General features: G+C 39.4%; 1 protein-coding gene across 2 annotated transcripts in view; it reads right to left on the bottom strand.

Moving 5' to 3' along the window:
• Window positions 1-5,080: 5,080 nt before the first annotated feature.
• Window positions 5,081-19,938, bottom strand: part of Ints13 (integrator complex subunit 13) — a 25,290-nt gene continuing 10,432 nt past the window's right edge. The window contains exons 6-18 of one of the 2 annotated variants that reach the window (XM_028757590.1): window positions 18,266-18,356; window positions 16,951-17,079; window positions 15,322-15,406; window positions 12,743-12,832; window positions 12,481-12,570; window positions 11,601-11,779; window positions 10,416-10,586; window positions 9,963-10,117; window positions 9,453-9,683; window positions 7,854-7,993; window positions 6,151-6,286; window positions 5,531-5,608; window positions 5,081-5,433 (exon numbers count right to left, since the gene is read on the bottom strand). In XM_028757590.1, coding sequence (XP_028613423.1) covers window positions 5,394-5,433; window positions 5,531-5,608; window positions 6,151-6,286; window positions 7,854-7,993; window positions 9,453-9,683; window positions 9,963-10,117; window positions 10,416-10,586; window positions 11,601-11,779; window positions 12,481-12,570; window positions 12,743-12,832; window positions 15,322-15,406; window positions 16,951-17,079; window positions 18,266-18,356 — 1,615 coding nt within the window. In that variant the 3' untranslated portion in view covers window positions 5,081-5,393. The remainder of the gene's footprint in view (window positions 5,434-5,530; window positions 5,609-6,150; window positions 6,287-7,853; window positions 7,994-9,452; window positions 9,684-9,962; window positions 10,118-10,415; window positions 10,587-11,600; window positions 11,780-12,480; window positions 12,571-12,742; window positions 12,833-15,321; window positions 15,407-16,950; window positions 17,080-18,265; window positions 18,357-19,938) is intronic. The other variant, XM_028757589.1, reaches the window with a different exon arrangement.

Here is a 19,938-nt window from a genome sequence, read left to right as displayed (position 1 = left end):
ACTTCCACCTGGACCCATTAATGAGGGTGAGAGCTTTCCAGTGTTGGTTGAGATGATACGCCTGCCATTCCTTCACTGAGGCATTCTGCATGATCCACTGCCTCTGGAATACTGCTTCTGCGTACTATATGATTTGCAGTAGCAAGCTTCTGTACATTGTACCTAAACTGTGGGATATAAAATGGAAAGCTGGTGACTACTTTAAAATTCTCAAAGATGCCCCAAGGGAGTGAGTAAAGGGACTAAAGTAACTTCAGTGGAGCCAAACGAAATGAACACAAGATCAAGTCAAATTTTTCTGTTTTTCTTACTCATCCCTACAGGTCATCAGATGCCAAAAGAAGGGTTTATTAGCTCTCAAGAGTATTTGCTACCTCAGAGTCATGCCTCACCTGGCTATGAGTTTACGTCAAATACTTTAGTTCGAGAGTGTATAAAGATTACACAACAGTAATGCAGACTCCATCCAAGGAAGTGTCTTTGACAACAAACCTGCAGCCTTTAGTGTTCTCTAAGTTCTTTCCTCTCATGGTATTAACTACTTCATTCATAGATTTCCACTTCTCCCAGGGTGGAGCTGCCACAGTATCAATGTTACTGGGAAAACCTGGAGTCTAAGATTCTGAAAAGAAGCTCTTTACAGGATCACCTGAGCCCACAGGAAACACAGGAATGCCCTGTTTTACTGAGACTTAAGAACCAATAGGTAAGCATGGTATCCCTTTCATTACCCGACACTCTCCTTCCCCTGGAGAGGCACTCAGACAGGATGTCTTCCTTCGGCGGCCTTTTCTCCTAGTCTACTTAGAAAGGTCTGCAGTCATCCAGTTGGTTCCTAACACTCTGAGCATCACCAAGAGAATCACTCTTATTTCCTTTCTACTGTCCAGAGTTCATTCAACTAGCCTCTGGATGTCAGCTAAATCAGCATTGTTATGGGCATAAACACACATCTGAAAGATTTATTAACCACCTGCAGGCATGAGCACACAGTGTCTATATGGATTAGTACATCTGACCTAACTGCTGCTAAAAACTGCTCATCTCATCAGCACCTTCTTAAAGCTCATGAGAATCAACTAAATGTGAGACCTCAGTGCTTCTTGTTACATGATGTACCTGTCTCATCTGAGTTTCCCAGATTCACATAGCCATTTATGTTACCTGAATGGATGGGCTCAGAGACTGCCATCTTCTTAGGGCATCTTCTCATTCTCAAGTTTTCATTAAATTCTCAAGAACTAGCCGAACTTCCTGGTCTTCTTAAAGGCTGAGGACTATTTCTGACTTTACCAATAGACAAGCGATGACTGTAGTTTTCTCTTTGCCATACTTCCTCACTGCACACATTAAATATTCAAACCTACCACAGATTGACACACCTAGGCTTCAAATAGACTATGCCCTACTTAGCTCTTGCTACTCTGAAACTGTCTTAGAAAGACACAAATCATGTGTTACACTTGACAGACTACCAGTATGAAAAACACTTGCTATCAATCTATCCCTCGCACCTGAGGCTCAGGGATTATTGCAAAAGAGATGGCAGAGAGTATAAGAGCAAGAGGAAAAGGAGTCTGCTGAGAGGTTGTGTGTCAGAAGCTACCCTCACCAGAAGCTAAGTCTCACCAACATGGCTGCCTATATATAAGCTGAACAAGAATAGCCAAAGATCTGCTTATGTGGGTGAGAGAAAGCTCACAGTGGCGTAAACCCTATATAAAGAACTACAGGCAATGCTGAGATCAGGGGAAAGAGTCTTCCAAGGAAGGGCACACCAACTGTTATTCAATACCTAGTGCTCAACCATGACTACATACATACAAGTAACATTATTCAGACTGAACAGGTTATATTTATATATTTAGGAATACACATACACACACAGAGTAACACACAAATTAAAGATGGCATGCATCTGAAAAAGCAAAGAGGGTTATATGGGAGGGTTTTCGGAAAGGGGAAAATGATGTAGTTATAATCTCAAAAGACATTTTTTAAAGATTTAATATGCAGTGTTCTGTACTGCATATATACCTACATGCCACAAGGGAGCACCAGATCTCATTATAGATTGTTGTGAGCCACCATTTGGTTCCTGGGAATTGAACTCAGGACCCTGGGAAGAACAGCCAGCACTCTTAACCTCTGAGCCGTCTCTCCAGTCCCTGAAAATAATTTTTTTATATGAGTGTACACACACACACTCTTCCACTTAAAATATTTAACTACTGCTGAAGTTTAGTTTGTATTTTGCCCATCTCATGGTCTACTACATAAACAGGAAGCATTGTGACTAAGAAAGCACCATGAACCAACTCAGACAGGCAGCAGCACCCAATTCTTTCAAACTTCAGCCTGAGATAAGGTTTCTATTGTGATAAAACATCACGACCAAAAGCAAGTTGGGGAGAAAAGGATTTATTTCAGCTTACATTTCCACAGTCCACCATACCAGGCAGTCAGGGCAGGAGCTGGAGCAGAGGCCTTGTAGGACAGCAGCTTACAAGCTCACTTGAGTTCCTGCCTGTTCAGACTGCCCATCCTGCCTTTGGTTTTATCTGTTTTTTCAGTAGTAAGAACGCTACCCAAAGTATTCCCTGGGTGCATATGCACTCTGCGCACAAAAGGCTTCCTCTTGGTTTATTTTGCTAAGCTGCAGTATCTGTGGCCGATGCCATTAACTGCCCATACACCAGGTTCTACAATGACATCCGGGTAATTAAGAGGTGACTTCTGTTTACCTACAAACACTTCTGTGAAATGGCATCCAAACAAAAATTCAAGAAAGGTTTAAGTTAAGAGGGCCTGATGCAAACACCCACCCAAATCATGTTTTGAGAATACAAAACTGGCTCAGTTTTGAAACTCAAAGTTATCACATCCAGTGAATGGACTCTGCCCCCCGCCCCGCAAGAGCCGACAACAACGGTGCTGAGAGCAGCATTTTCATCTCAGCTGATACTCAGAATACCCACAGGATTAGATATGTTTTTCTAGCTGTTGCTAAGTGTGACGGTTTATCTTGTCAACTTGACTGGATTCAAAATTACCTAGGAGACTGTTGAGGTACACCTTCTGGGCATATTTTTTAGGGAGTTTCCAGAAAAGTTTAACTGAAAAGGTTAAAGGAACCCTGAATGTAGACAGCACCATCTCACAGGCAGGGGCCTGCACTGAATAAAACGGGAAAGAAGAAGCAGAAGCCTGGTTATACTCTACCAGGACAATGACTTTTGTCATTAAATTCTAGTCCAGTAATTTTCCATGTATTGCCTCATTTTTACCAAGAAAGTAATTAGAGTGGTGTATTACCTTCCCATGGACCCTTTTACTTTCTGATCCACAACTGCAGAATTCATTTAAATGTTACATATAAGAACACTTGAGGCTGGGAAGATGGCTCAGGGATTAAGAAGACTTAAAGTACCTGAGTTCAATTTCCAGCATTCACATGGTGACTCAAAATTGTTTTAATTCCAGTTCCAAATGTTCTGATGGCCTTTTCTGAGCTCCATGGGCACAAGGCACACATGTGGTGCACAGACCCTCATACAGGCAAAACAGGTATGCATATAAAATAAAAAACAAAAACCATAAAAAAACTTAGTTAGATACTAAATTAACACGTTCCTATACAAAGAACTTGTTTCAAACTATCCAAGCTAAGTGTGATTCCGAGTACTCAGACAGTATACAAAGACAGATGTACAGAATGAACCATTACACAACTTCAGTTTGCAATTTTGTTTTTTGTTATTTTTTTTTTTCTAAAATAAGATCTGTGTGTAGACCTGGCTGTCCTAGAACTTAGAGATCCAGCTGTTTTTGCCTCCTCAGTACCAGGATTAAAGGTGTGCGCCACCATGCCCAGCTTCAAAGTGGGAATTTCATATAGCTAAATCTAGTATGTTGAGTCACCAAGAGATTAAAACTTCCTAAGTGTCAGTCTAGATAATGTAACCCTCTAAATTAAGACTAATGCTTTAAATCTATAGAATACTATGGAACTTTCTACATTTTCTCACTTGGTCAACACCTGAATATACAATTATATTAATGGTTTTAGCAGCCACATGGCAGAAATGGGAAAGTACACAGCAGAGTACCTCATCTAGGTGGTTGTGATCTGAAGCAAGGGCGTGTGAGTTCGTTATAAAGGCAGAAACACAAGTGCAGGGCTGAGGACTCAACACTTAGCTACAATCCCCAAAACCAAGCCGTGTATTGTTCAGGCTAATTCTTAACACATACATGAATCCTCAGTGCCAATCAAACTGTGTATCAGTACATCTATATATACATTGTAATCATAATTGGCCATAATCATGTGACAATTTTAGACATTAAAATATGAGTCACATAATTTTTATAGTGTACATCATATATAATAATAAGACTGTGTGACTTTTCCTTAAGCTGCAATGACAAAAATAAATTAGGACTTAGTAGGTAGACTTGGTGTGACTGCAAGAGCACCTGTTTTTCATGCTAATTTAGAACCTTAAAATCACAATGTCTCCTGGACTCAAAATTCCACTTTAAGCACTCAGGAGATGTAGGACAAACCTAGAAGTAGTTTAACACCAAGATAACATGTTTCTTATAACATGCTATGAGTCCAGGCAAAAAAGCATGAAAAGAAAGTTAACACAACATGTAACATAAACCACGATGTTTCTGAAGAGGAAACCAAAGTTCCACCAGGAATGAAAACAAATAACCTCACAATGCCTGTCTGTTCTTCTTTTGTGAAGTCATTTCCTTTGTGCTTACTTCCCTTTCAATATAAAGAGTTAATGGACAATAAAAATGTAGTATTATATCAAACTAGTAAATGTAAAGTCACACTGATGACTTGAAAATTATGGCTTGAATGGGTAGCTGACAAACACATGAGCACACAAAGGCAAAGCATCAAAAATAATATCTATAATTACTATACAACATGCAGGCAAGTCAGAGCTGTATTAAATACTACAAATCTCACCTAGATTCTGACCAAGCTTTATAAATTCTTGAAGCTGGCTGTTAGAATTAAGAGAGTAGTATCTTTTTTTCTAAAGTAACACTCCAATACTTTGCATTTCAAACATTTTAATAGTTTTATTTGGCAAAAAGAAGCCTAAGAATTTTTAAAAAACATTTCCAGAGGGAACACCTTTTACCATAAAATAAACTGTGTGGTCTGGGAGGGCAAATCTCCAATGTATACATTTTGACTCTGCCAATCTTAGAATTAGTACAAAAAAGATAATTTGTTGAAATTCATTAAAAATGTAAAAACCAGTCCAGGCAACATAGCTATACAATCTTGCTGTAAAAGTACTTGTATCAAATTCTGCCCAAAATATTTTTCACAATATACTAAATTTAGTTTCTCAAGTCACTCTTCACTGGCGGCTGGCTTTCCCATTTTCTGTTGTCTCCATCCTGAAAAATTTAGAAGAAGGAAAGTGAGACAGCAATAAAATATTTAGTAGCAATTCATAGTTTTATCTACTTTTACCCATTGGAACTAAAATCTAACCTATTCACAACAGGAGAACGTGGGCACTTTAAGAAAGGGATTGAAGTTCGGGGTCCTCCAGTCAGTCCAACCTCCTCACTGTGCACATGAGAGAAAGGTGAGCCTGTAAACAGCAGGGCACTTCCCTAAGGTGCCCTCCCTAGCCCACTCTCCTGTAAACAGCAGGGCACTTCCCTAAGGTGCCCTCCCTAGCCCACTCTCCTGTAAACAGCAGGGCACTTCCCTAAGGTGCCCTCCCTAGCCCACTCTCCCTTCTCCAAGCAAAGAAAAGGGAAGACTCCTCCATTTAGTCAAAAAATTCTATAAAAGGATTCCTTTAACAGTATACTATAAAAGAATTTCTTCTTAAAACAACCGATTAAAATAATCATGTCTGAAATTTATTCTAATACTTTAACATGACATAAATTCAGTGTGTGGTTTTTACCCCCCTCAAAATATAATGCTAGTAAGTAGCAGACAGCTTCACAATTACAATCAATAAACTGGGCCTTTTGTGAGCACCAAGGCAATGAAGTATTAGCTCATAATACCAGAACAAAACTGCTGACCAAAAGCAAGCAGTTTCATTACAGGACTACACAATCAACAAAGCAGTTTCCACAGGAAATTACACAAACCCATTGTCCTCCTTAAGGTGTTGATATAGCTCTGCTCTGTTATTGACAGAGGTCAAACGCCCAGCAAACTCCTGGTGCTTTCTGGAATTGGCAGTGTTTATTCTGTTACTCCACAAGGATAATAAGGACACTGGCCCTGGTGTTAGAGCAGAAAGAAGAGAAAAAAAGCAGAACAATTACTACTTCAAGTTTTAGAAATGTAACAAACTTAACCCTCACTTCTGTTGTTCATTTTATATTCTTCAGGCACTGTACCATGCCATGAAAGTCGAACAGATTTTCACCAAATCCACAGGGCACACTTAGAAAAACCAGCCTTAAGGGTGGTTTAGGTAGAAATCAGGCACAACTGGCTTTGAGGGGACAGAAGGTGCGAAGTCTTTTTCAAAGCAGATGAAATGAGTTTAAGGAATGCTGTTGATCAGAAACACATAGAGATTTAGCTTGTAAAACAGAATGAAAGACAGAAGGTGGGAGGGGCACCTAGGGAGAGAGGGAAGCAGGAATTGGGGGCGGGTATGATTCAAATACACGTATGAAATTGAAAAAAGTTAAAAAAAAAAAAAACCTCAGTAGACACCAATTTAAACCCTATCATTTCTAACTCTGGCAAAGGCCTGAGAGGTAGGCACTAGACCACTTCAGTGTGACCCCTGCTTCCCCAAATGCAAGGAGATTAGTGGCTTGAAGAATGAGTATGTATGTCCCTGACTAAGGAGTGACTGGCCTGCCTGCTCAGAGGATGACCTGCCTATAACACTGGGCTGCCCTGCTCTCGATGGCTAGGAGACACAGGTATCAGACATTCTGGTGATTTTTCCATATACCCTAAGAGGACTGAACCCAGGATACCTTCACGGACGCTGAGGCCCAGAATGACATCAGGAACTCTGAGTCTAAGGCTCATCATTTAGACCTAGAATTTAAGTTTCTCAGCCTATAATAAGATTAAAGGTTTCATGGTGAAAGTATGGTTTATAACAGTATCTTCCCTTAGGCTTGCTCACACATTACTGCTGAACGAGCACTATCACTACATTCTTCCCTGGGTACCATGAGTGGAACAGCAGGAAGAACAAATATTTCTCTCTTTTTCACACATAGAATCTAAATGTTATGCATATGCATATTCACATATGAAAGTGGAAGAGATTTTCATGTGTGTGCATACACACATGAGAGTGGGAGGGGTACTTCATGTGTATGCACATGCACATGTGAAAGTAGGAGAGGGAATTCTTGTGTATGCACATGTCAAAGTGGGAGGGGTATGGAGGAACTGCTGATGGAGAGCAAGGGCAGAAGAGCATCTCATGTGGAGGGGAACTATGAGCAACAAACCATGATGTACTGAATAAATACATCACAATAAAACCAATTACTTTGTTCATTAATTGAAATGAATAATGATAAAGGGACTTAGGGAACAGTCTGTCCTCCATAAGCCCACACTTGGCAGTGCCAGGAACATAAGCAGATTTAAGCTTCTAATTTACAAGTTCTTAAAGTACAGATTTTATATAAAGTATCTTATTTTTCAAAAATTTATTAATAGAAGTATATTGCTACTATTTTTTTCTTAAATGTTAAAAGTATCTTCACGTCCAAGGATGTCAACAGCACCTCCTGGCATCCAGGTGTCACACTGCACAGAAACAAGGGCTTAGCTAAACTTCCCAGGCCACTCTCAAGGTTGTCCTCACCTTTAGACTTTTCCATGTGTGGTGTCTCCTCCATGTCAACAAGGGGCTTCTTGTTGGGAGGCTCTGGAGAATCGGGCGAGTCCTTTATGACTTCTGCTTCAGCCAACTCTTCCTTCCCTCGTTCTAAAATCCCTTTCAATCTTGTAGAGGGACAAATAATGAAGTGGAGTTTAATCTTCAAGTCTATAAACGGCCCAGTAACTACACTACTGTGTGTATCAGTTTATATAAAACATACTTGATCTCACAAAAGAATCTAAAAATCATATAAAATATTTTAATGAGTTCAACACAACCTTATTTCCCTTTATAGTAAGAACAGTTTAGGAATTAGTCCAATTAAAAGTTAAAACCAAACCAGGAAACTTAATAGTTAAAAGGTTAGAAACATGTAATTATGCACAAGACATTTCACAAGATGTTCCACATTTTAAAAATGAAGGAAAAAAAAATCTTATCACAAATTACGAATAAGATATGTCCTTACTGTAGAGTGTGGTGCAGTCTGCATGATGAGGCATATTCTCAGGTGTCCTTACTTGTGAGCCAAAAGCTTTTCCTTGAGACAGAGTCTCAGTGTGTAGCTCTGGCTGGCCTCAAACTCTACGTAGACTAGTGGGACCTAGAACTCAGATCAGTCTAACTGCTTCTATCCAAGTGCTGGGATGAAAGGCCCTACTCTGAGCTTTTATCGGGCTTCCTTAGTAAGAGGAATACTTCTCATATATGCACAAGGCCATACACTGAAGGCCAGTTGGGGCTGAAGTACACTGCTTAAACTGCTGAGAAGCAGAGCGTTCTACCTGTCTAGAAATGACGAGGACTTCAAGAACTACTGTCAACATGTTCCCACAGGGCAGTGATGGTGAAGGTGGCAGACATGGAAACATGCATGTGTGAGCAGAGATCTTCCATGAATTAGTAACTGAAGGCAGAGGCTATTTGCCACTACAATAAATCTAGCTGTCTTGCCTGATTTGTGGCAAGGACATAGAAATTGATTCATTAAGATATCTGTTAACTTTTAAGTAAGGGTACGGGCAATTCATGTACAATGGCGTGTGTGTAAAGGTCAGAGGACACCATGCAGGAATCATTTCTCTCCTTCACCATGTTGGTCCCAGGGATCCAGCTCAGATAGTCAAGTGTGGCCTCAAGGACAAACAGTGTGCTGATTAGGAATGATGTCAAAATTATGATTGTATGCTGGTCTGCTCCAAAGGGCAACCTGAACCTAATTCATATAAGATAGCGTCTTCCACACTGTGCTGTGATCACTGAAGTGTAGTCTATCTAATATAAGGCAGGGTGTTCTTTCAGGATGGGATCTTGTGACAAATGACTAACCAATGATTCACTAAACATAAAATTCTGTTTGTGAATTTTACAATATTCAAAGTATATACTGGTATTAAACATCATAATGATAACCAGAAACTGGCTAAGAAAAATTGACACATTTTTGCCATAACAACAAAAGTTCGTATCTTTTTAAGGCACAGAAAGATGGAGTGACTAGGAGTGCAGCCAGTGTGGAGAAGCACATATTGGATGGAGTCAATGTGTGACAGGGCAAGTGTGCACTAGGGGACAAGTCACCTGTCTGCATCTGGCCGGGGCTTTTCCGTGCCGTGCTCCTTCCCCGCTTGTTCCGACTTGTCCTCCCTGTCCTCCCTCTTCCTCCCTCGCTTCTTCCGCTCTTCTTCTTCTGGGGGTTTGCTCCTACACGCCATCAGACACTCCAAGACTCTCTGATGCTTCTCAGAGTTGCTGATATGGGCTCTGACAAGAGTCTCTAGTTCATTCCACATGATCCGGTACTGTTCGTCTCTGGAGTAAACATCGAAAGCACTCTCAGAAATGCTCCTGGTTTATATCTAACACTAGGCACCTGCTATGATAAAGGAAACAGAAATGGAGATGTATTTCTTTCCTTTTACTCCATAGTTCATGGTGGAACTCCAAGTTACACTGTAGCAATGCCTACCACTATGTCTCCATCATATGGTGCATACACCCCTCAGATAGTTTACACACAGAGGAATTCTCTTACAAAGTGATGTCTGTTAGATTAGCTTGAGGTATGAAGGTGTAAAGAAACAGGACTACCTTTTAGGTCCCTTTCCTCTGGTACCAACTGTAGAAACGGGAAGAGGATCGTTCTTCCTTTCCATATCAACTAAGTTGTATATAGTTTTCTGACAGTTTAATACATCCTCTTCTGTCAAAGACTCTTTCACAATGACACCAGCTAATGGAACTACCTGTTAGGTTAAAAAGAAAGAAAGAAAGAAAGAGAGAGAGAGAGAGAGAGAGAGAGAGAGAGAGAGAGAGAGAGAGAAAGAGAAAGAAAGAACGAACGAACTTAGTTAATGCTGACTTTAAAGATGGCCACACAGAGGGGAACACCGTAACTGCTGCTTCTGTTCTCAGTCACTAATTCTTCAACAAACTCATGACTCCTATGTTGCTTGAGAAATGGTCCCAATTACAAGTTAAAAAATTTATTTTCTAAAAAAAATTTGGCAAATACACACTAATCCAGAAAAAAATGAGACTCACCGCTTGCATGTTGAAGATGGTGGTTTGTGAGATAATCATGGGCCAGTAACGGGTGTGCTTTTCTAACTGATCCTTTGCACGTTCCAACGGGATCTCTAGACTTGCATCGATTTTATATCTGGGGTCTAGAAAAGGAGTTAACCTGTTTTCCCTCATAAATTCACCAAAATCCTAATGATAACCAGATAAGACACAATTAGAAACTAGTCTAATGTACCATCACAGTCCGTTTCCCTCATGTCCTCTGTCCTGTGACTGCCAGCAAAGCCCTTTCTCTAACAGTGACCCACCTCACTGCTTGCCCCAACCCCTTCTGAAGTTGAAAGCTATCAACATTTACACAATGGAAATGAGCCATGCCCCCACTTCACTCCAATGATGTAACTGCGTTCTTTCAGATGTGTATGAGCTAATCACACTGCAAGACCAGTCTGCGTATGAAAAGCTGCTTTGATAGAACATCAAAATGATGAGTGCTAATCTTTGGATAACGGAATTATGGGTAAGTTAGGGTTTTTGTTTCGTTGGTTTTTAGATGTCTTTAGGGGGGTCAGTTTTCCATAATGAATACTGATTGGGTTTCAAGCCCTTATTAAAATAACTACCAAGAAAAAAAAAAGCCTAATAAAATACTTAAATTATATAATACTTGGTAGTTTATAAAGAGTAGTTACACACATAAATCGACATTTAAGTTCCACAACTATCTCAAGAAAGTAGCCCTGAAATATCAATATATGCAAAAGAAAGCACTAATTTAATCATATCCTCTCTATAACTCCAGTGTTTCAGAACCCAGACACTTCCCAGTCACTAAGTCTGTCACATGGCAGAGTATTCACTGATGACGGTTACTGAAACAATAATCAGCTTTTGTGAGATTGCTTTTCCCCATAACCTTAACATGTAACAAGAATTCTTGCTGACTGAAAACAAAATCTAAAGAATAAGTTTTATGGCAGGGCTACAGCATTGGCTCAGTGGTTAAGAGCACTTGTTGCTCCTGCAGAGGACCCAGGTTAGATTCTTAGCACCCACACAGTGGCTAACAACTGCCAATAACTCCAGTTCTGGAGGATCCAACACCCTCTGCTGTCCTCCAAAGGTACCAGACATGCACATGACGCACAGCCATACACAGAGGCAAAATACTCATATAATAAGTATTTTTTTAAAAAGTCTCACTGTAATCCGGTAGTCTGTAACTCTTCCTCCACAGCCCTCACTAATTGAAGGTGGATCTTCTAGAATGGATCGAGAACTGCTAAGGACATGCAAAAAGATCTCTCCTCCATGGCTGCTAAGCATGTGACTGATGACTTTGGAACCTGACTTTCGTGGCTGCTCCAGCAATACAGATCGACCTGTCAGAAGCAAGATCAAGCTATCAGTAATAAAACTCAAACAGCTATATTTTAACCAGCATTGCTAAGCTAGTGTATCTACACTTCTCTCCTAATACTTAGCTTCTCTCAGACCCTTTAAGGCTTACACAGGTATATGGCTATTTTCCCAAACAATTGTAATGGTATGTTTGTTTTACTGAATGTCAAGTTCCCATACAAATTTCCTCCTAGACATTCAAAATCAAAATTAAACTACTGAGGAATTCTCAGTTACTAATGCTACACAGGATTTGAGAAAAGGCACAGCCTCACTCTCCGTCCACAATGCCATCTTTTTGGCATAACTGTTTCTATTCCACATGTAGAATACCGTTGAATTTAGATTTTACATATTCTGATAATCAAACTGAACATTATAATGAAAATAACCTCGGAAAAGACAGACTTTCCCAAAACTTAAGATTACCCTAAGCTTCCCAAAATGTGTAAACTCAGACCCTAAAGACCAAATTTCTAATAAAATTTTTTTAAAACTATGTTAGATAAAACTCACTTAGCTATAAAGCCTCGAGGTCAGAAAGTAAAGTTCTGGCCCCAGCAAAACTGTTAAAGGTTACTTCCAATAACATGAATTTAAAAAAATCTTGGCAAATAGACTATCATGACATGAATGACTCCACTTAACAGTAACTGAAGGTAAGCCATTAAATGATGGTTACCATTGAGGAGAAAATTAGTGAGGCAGGAAGAAGGTCTACTATTTACATCAACAGGTGAAATTCGGTAAGCTCCAGTGCAATAGTGTAATTCTGAAATAGATGAAAACACTGATTTAAAAGAATATAATAAAATATTTTACACCTAAAGAAAATCTGCTGAGTCCCTTAAGGCAATGAAAAACAAAAATTCACAAAGAAACGTGAGCTCTAACATCACACTGAAAGACCTTTGTATGGTCTATCTCCCCAGCCATCTCCTTACCGATGCTGTTGGTCCTGGGTGTGCACCACTTCAGGGTGACTGTCTCTTTAAATGGCCCTTCTCTGCTGCTGCCCCCCGAGTGGCTGTCACCTTTAGAGAGGTCACAGAAATGTTAGCTTTACTAAGCGGGTCACCAACTTCAAAGTGGTGGTTATTCAACTTCCCAAAGTAAGTTCAAAGAGAGAAGAGCTCTATGAGAACACACTTTAAAAAAGTCTCAGTGGGAAAGGCCAAACAGAAGATAGATATCGCATCGATAAGTAATTTCCCTCCAAATTTTTCATTTTATTTTTCATTCACTAGCTTTATAGTCACTGTCTTCATAGGCAGTAATAAAAACTGTATAGACCTCAGATATAATGGTCTCTGCCTGCCCATGCCAATAAATGATAAAGTAACACAGCCAATACTCAGAAGGTTGAAGAGTGTAAAATGTACAAGTAAACCCCAGTGTGTTTCTTTAGAAGAAGCATAAAGGTTCTGGAAGTCACTATAGAAGGAAACAGAACCACACCCCTGCCTTCATGAGACCCGCAGTGTGGCAGAGCAGATATGTTAATCCAACAGTAGGCACATTTGAAATCACCAAGTTGACAAAGATTCTTTGTTGAAGAAGGTACTATATCTGCATGCTATGAGAGCCTCCAGCACAGAGGTCTGACCTGTCCTAAGGCACTGCAAAAGCCTCCTTTAGATATAAAGATTGGCCTAAGTTCTCAGAGAATGGTGCAGAAATTAAAGGAAAGGAGGAGAAAGCATTTGGGCAGAGAGGACAGCAGAAGTCAAGATCTTGACAGCTGGGAGCAGTGAGACCACAGAGGGAGGATCTGGCAATGCAGGCCATGTAAACACAGGGGGTTACGTTCTCAGTTTACCTAGCTAACCCACCAAGAGTGCAAGTTTTTAGGAAGCTTCCTTGAGATGCTGGGTGAGAAAATAATGGGTTTCGTTTTGGAAGCAGCTAATGGTAGCAGAGATGCAGAAATGGCTGTATCAGAAAAACACAAAATGAAATTAAGAAAATGAAATGATAAATTTGATATAGAAAGTATCAGGCATTTCAAGATGATCTTGAAGTTTCCATCTAATAGAAATGCAAAAACAACTGGACTATCCACTGAAAGTGCTAAGTCCCGGTCACAAGGCTTACCAATTGTTCTGGGAGTACTGAGTACTGACATGATGGAGTACTGACATGAAACAGCAGAGTACATAGACAAGGAACTTAAGGGAGATGCTCTGGCTAAAGTGCAAGCCTACTGCTAACTGAGATCCTGCTCTGGTTCCTCCTCAGCACAGCTTGACAAAAGTTCAGAGTCATAACCACACGTAGCCTTCTCTGTATACCACAGGGCTCTGCTTCTATTGCCACAGGAGCACTTCACAGTAGTAAAGGTTTATTTATGTATGTGTACATATGTGTACTGTAAAGGTACAGGCGTGGCTAACACCTGCTGTAAACTGTGGCTCTCAGAGGCTAGAGCTCTGACCTCGGGTTGCTCTGCTTCACAGCACTGCTCGTACCCACTGAGCCATCTCCACAGACAAGAAATATTTTCATAGCCAAAAGAATTTTATACAATCTTCTAAGTTAAAACAAAACAAAAATCTTAAAAACTGACATCATCTCCTGGGTTCTTGAGTCTCCATAAATTACATTTTCAGAAACAAGTTTTCTGCACTCCCTTGCTAGCATCAGTGGATACATTTATCATAGTCGTTTTCCTCCTGCTAGTAATTCAGTCAGCGAGTCCCGAGATTCCACAGACACATAGCCCCAGCTGGCTCACAATTATGCTTCAGATGACTGCGCACAACATGCTCAGTTGTCAGTGCCATAACTCTGTCAGCATCAATCTACAAAGAAAAGCCTCAGGAACGTAAGCAGTCTGCAAACCTTAGAGTGTCACTCAGCTTTTGGAGTGGCTGGAATATTACATTCATCCTGCAGTTTTTAAACACAGAAAAGTGAAATATAGAAACACAGAGCTTCTGTCATGACAAAAACCTTTGCTAAAGCTCTTCCCCCCTACCTAAAGCGTGAGGGTGCAGTGATGGAAACCACAACCTGAAGGAGAAAGCAAACTCTACAAGTACCAGTTCCACAGACACTGTCCCAGTTACTCTTGTTGGTGTGATAAAAACCATGACCAAAAGCAAGTTGGGGAGGACGGGGTTTACTTCAGCATATAAGTCAGAGTCCTTCATCATGGGAAGCCAAAGCAGGAGCTCCAGTCAGGAACCTGATGAAAGGAACTGAAGGGGCCATGGAGGAATGCTGTTACCAGCCTGCTTATCCTGGCTTGCTCAGCTACCTTTCTCAGAAAACACCCAGACCCACCTGCCCAGGGACGGCAGTGCCCACAGTGGGTACAACAATTATCAACGAAGAAAATGCACACAAACATGGCCACAAGCCAATGTGATGAAATCGATTTTCCAACTGAGATGCCCTCTTCCCAGGTGAATGTCATTTGTGTCAAGCTGACAGAAACTATGATGGTGACATTGCACAGGAGTTTGGACAAAGATGAGCTCGGTCTGTGTGCTTGGTGAGAATCCTGGGTAATGCCTCTTACCACTTCTCAGGAAATCTACATGTGCATCTTTGTGATGAAGAAGCTCCACGTCATAGTTGGCGGATGTGTTGGCATGCTGCTCTTCCTTTAAGCAAAGTTTAAGACATTTTAAATAACTTGGGTCTACTTTCAAAATAAGGAAATAAATTACTCACTTTGCTTTTTGCTGAAAGTGAGGTCAAATACATTCTACCACATTAGCTAAATAAGAGGATGGTGTGCTCTCATTTATTTAAAGATGCAATACTTTCCAACAGTGTAACAAACTGTAATTAATGTAGAACTATTAACTGAACACAGGCACAGGTAATAACTTTCTCATGTCAGAATTAATACAAATGACTCTTCTAGAATTTTTGAATTTTACTACAAATGTATTTCTTGCCAATAGTTTTAATACCCAAATATACTATCATTGGAATAATTTATGTAAGTTGAACTTAAAATAACTGTTAAAAATAGGCAATAGCATCTTTAAATACCTGCAGTGAATTAATGAACACCACTTACTTAAAATAGCAAACACTAATAAACAAGCTTAGTAACTTGTTTTTGATATTATCTATTAACTAAGAACACAGACTACAGAGGCACACAGTATCAAATCCAACAAGCAATCCACCTGCTGCCTTCCTGGCATTTCTGTTTCAACTCAGATATCAGCTGAAGTTTATGTTACAAAGTTTTACTTATTCACTGCCTCTCATCAAATGCCTGCTACAGGGTCTCCTAGAACTCCTAGCAAAGAACCAACCAACAATGTTGGGAGGATGAAAAATGAAAATCTAAGACTTCTCATGCAATTTAGTATCCATGAGATAATGACAAAACAAGTGAAAACAAGGCTGGGACTGTGATTCACCGCTGTGAGTGAGCATTCGGGAAGCTGAGGCAGGAAGAGCACACATTTCAAGTCAGCATGGACTATAAAGTGAAGCCCTGTCTCAGTAATAAGCAAAAAGGAAAAAGTTGAAACTGGACTCCAAGAAAGTCACCATAAATTTTTAGGCAAAAGTCATTACAGTATGGATTCAATTTAGTAATGACTCATTTGAAGCTTCCTGTGGAGCAGGTATTTTGCTTAGTTCTGACAACTTAATGACAGCATGACTAGAGTGGCAGACTCCTGAGAGAAGTCCACTGGTGTAACCGAAGACTCAGACCCATGGCTCTCTATCTGAGGAGCTACATCAGCTGGAAGAAGTCACGGCTGCTTTTTGCTAGTCAGACCTATCATCAGCATCTTCACACTTGGGTAGGTAAGAATGAAAAGTACAGAAAATAAAAGATCCACTCAAATATACAAAGTAAAATCTAACTATACAGCTCTCAGGAAAAGAATCACAGAGGAATAATTTAAAATACAGATTTTGATTAAAAAATAGTAAGAACATAAGTCTTAAGACTTTCATATGATATGTTCTTATTAGAAATAGTAACAATACAACATTTTGATCTGTGATCCTTTCTTTTTGATTCTCAGTATTTACTGACCTGTTCAAAGACACTGAATGTGGGCTAGCAAAACAAAATATGATATGGGGAGAAAAAGTAAAGGTTCAATTAAAGTGAATAAGGCATGTCAAGCAAACAATTAAAAAGCACAGAAAGGCTCTCAGAACTGCGTACCTTCATAGGAATGTTTGTGATGGTCGTTGAAGCCAAGTCAAAATGTTGCTGTACTAGAACATTCAACTTGGTAGCAAGATGCCGCCCAGCTCGGACGCTGTGGACTTCACTGGTCAAAACTGGGGACAACTGTAGGAAAGCACCAAGAAAGATAATCCACAAAGCATTATTTCATGATAGTCCTGTGGTGAGTATTTTACTGTAGACTATTACTAAGTATCTAGTGGCTGTAGCAAGGATAATTATTTCATCAATGAAGTTCCATCTGTAACATGTAATCTGTTTCCTATACTACAAGGCAGGAACTATGTAAGCCATTAAGTAGTCACAGTACAGACAGTTACTGTCCTCTTAAAAGCTAGACCGGAACCATTCACTAAAATACGTATTTGTATTTTTTAACTTCTGCTTATAGATATGAAAATAGCCTTGAAGTCACATAGAGATACTATAAGAAAAATAACTCACTTTATAAAGGACAAAACTGCAAATAAAAATTAAGAAGAAACATGGAAATCACTACAAAGATCTGACTTCATTACCAGTATGAGGTAAGGGAGCAAAAAAATCAGTAAACTAACAAAATGTTATTAATTCCAGGGCAATAATAGTATATTTAATTCAGTTACCAAAAAGTAAAACCAACATACTGTATCATAAAGGAGGTATAAAGTAATCAAGAAACCACCTAAAAATGATAGAGTCAACAACCTGAAAATATCAACAACCTGAAAATATCACTTAAATGCAAAAATTCATATTTTAAAGTAATAGTGGATATGGTTAAATTAAAAAAACAAAAAATTAACTTACTACTATATACATTTATTGTAACTACAAAAGTGGATAGATTTGTATTTCTGAATATAGACTATCAATAAAGATGTGATGTGAATATTCCTACCACCCAACAAAATTATCTTTTCATTTAAAATTTTTCTACTTTTTAAATTGGTTTCTTTATCCTTTAAGATTATTAGAATATACTCCTTTTCTCAAAATGAGAAAAAAAAAGTTACTGAAGTAACTAAAATTCACAATAAAGAATAGTAAGAATAAAAATTACATGAATATGCAACACATTTTATTAAAATAAATGTCAGTAATGAAGGAAAAACAAGAAACATGTAACATCTGTAATTACAAGTCTATTCTGACTAGTGAGGTGTTTGACATAAAGGTTTGTTCCCAGACTTTCAAATAGTTTCTTGGCAAACCCCGCCCCCCAGCAATGTGATCGTTTTAATGCTATCAATCTCAGCAGTGCTAAATTTGAACTCACAACCATCTCCTCCTGCAGCACTTCCACACTTACCTCTTTTTTAGGACGATCAGACACAAGGCTGTCTTCACCAACTGGGTAGGTGTGAATCAAGACCAACTCACATTTTTGAATCTGCATGAGACTTAAAGAAAACTTTCACTTAAAATGTTAGAATAGATACTGTAAAGAATTTAGGCAAGCAAACTATTTCAACCTTATCATAATAAATAGTATTATGTTCATAATAAATAAAAACTATAATCAGATACCACTGTTATCACTCTAAGCTAAACAGTTACACAGTGTATAATGAATAATTGCTTTCGTTTAAATGAAACACAAAACCTTTCTCTGTGTATTTAGGGAACAAAAGCACTGACGGTGGGAGCCAGGTCACAGCCATGCACCAGGCCCTGCTCTCACATGATGTCACTGAGGCAACCCCACTCCTGCTGCCACTGGCAGGAGATGCTCAGAAGTTACTGGAGAGCAGGAGACTGTGCAAGGCAGAATGTATCCAATTAAGTGACAATCTTTGCAGAATAAAAATCTGTTCAAAGTTTAAAAACAACAATGTAGAGAAAGGTCTCACAATTTTCTATAATTATCAAAGAAAATGAGTATCTGTATATTGAATTTCTTAAATTTTTAAGAACAAAAAATCAGCAATACTAACGGCAAACTGTAAATGATTACTTCTAAGAATACAAGACTAAAAATGTTGCCAATTTTTCAAAATTACATTTTTACTTTTTTATGAGTGGGAGTGTACAGTGCACATTAGAGAACAGAGGATAATGTGAACATCTCCCCTTCCACCGCATAGTTTCTGACTTCATGTTGTCAGATATGGAGCCATCTCACCAGCCCTTCCCTATCCATGTATTCTGAAGAAAAGCTGACAGTAGTATATTCAATGAAAATCCATATATTCTACATTGTATATCACACAAATTCACTATTAGTTACATTTGTGTTCTTTCTGACTCAATAGAGGTGGGATTGTTTCTTACTAAGCCATTCTCAAGTGAACTGTACAAGACATTCCCAAACACTTGAGGACCCTTCTACAAAGGATAGTTCCATTTCTAAAAGAATGTCCCTAATTCTGCATAAGAAAATTAGTAACTGCTCAATCTAAACTGCAGTCCAGTACAACTGCAGTAAACACACCCCCATTGGCTGTGACACAACATTTGGTCTATGGACCTGGCAGATGGGGACGAGCTAAAACCCTTTTTATAGGAATTTAGTCCTAAGTACTATGGGTACTAAAAGTATCTTCAGTTCTCTACTAGTTGACCTTGGATCTAGGTTCTTGACAGCTTGTTACTAAATCTCTGAGAATCTCCTGGGTACTAGTTCCTCTGTGTTAATGACATGACTTGGGATTCTTCACAGCTCCTGGATGGAGAAGATATTACAAAAAAGACAATGCTTTGATTAGAAGCATGGAACCTTTGAGCCCCACTCTGCCATCCTTTAGGAAGGAAAGAGGGGGCCAGAGAATATCCAGTCATGCCTGTGTAGACATCTCCATGAAAGCCCCGGAGATACAGGGCTCAGGATCTTGCCATGAACACATCCACACACCATGAAGACACACATTCACCTACACCGGGGCCTTCCTCTGCTCTGTGCTGTCACTTGCTTCCCCTGTACCCTCTACAACGCAGCAGCACACTAGTTCACATTAGCACACTAGTTCACATTAGCACACTAGT

Source organism: Grammomys surdaster, unplaced genomic scaffold (assembly GCF_004785775.1).
Source record: "Grammomys surdaster isolate TR1022 unplaced genomic scaffold, NIH_TR_1.0 126176, whole genome shotgun sequence".
Lineage (NCBI taxonomy): Eukaryota > Metazoa > Chordata > Mammalia > Rodentia > Muridae > Grammomys > Grammomys surdaster.
The sequence above is the reverse complement of the archived record's forward strand: the minus strand, read 5'-3'. Positions and strand labels throughout refer to the sequence as shown.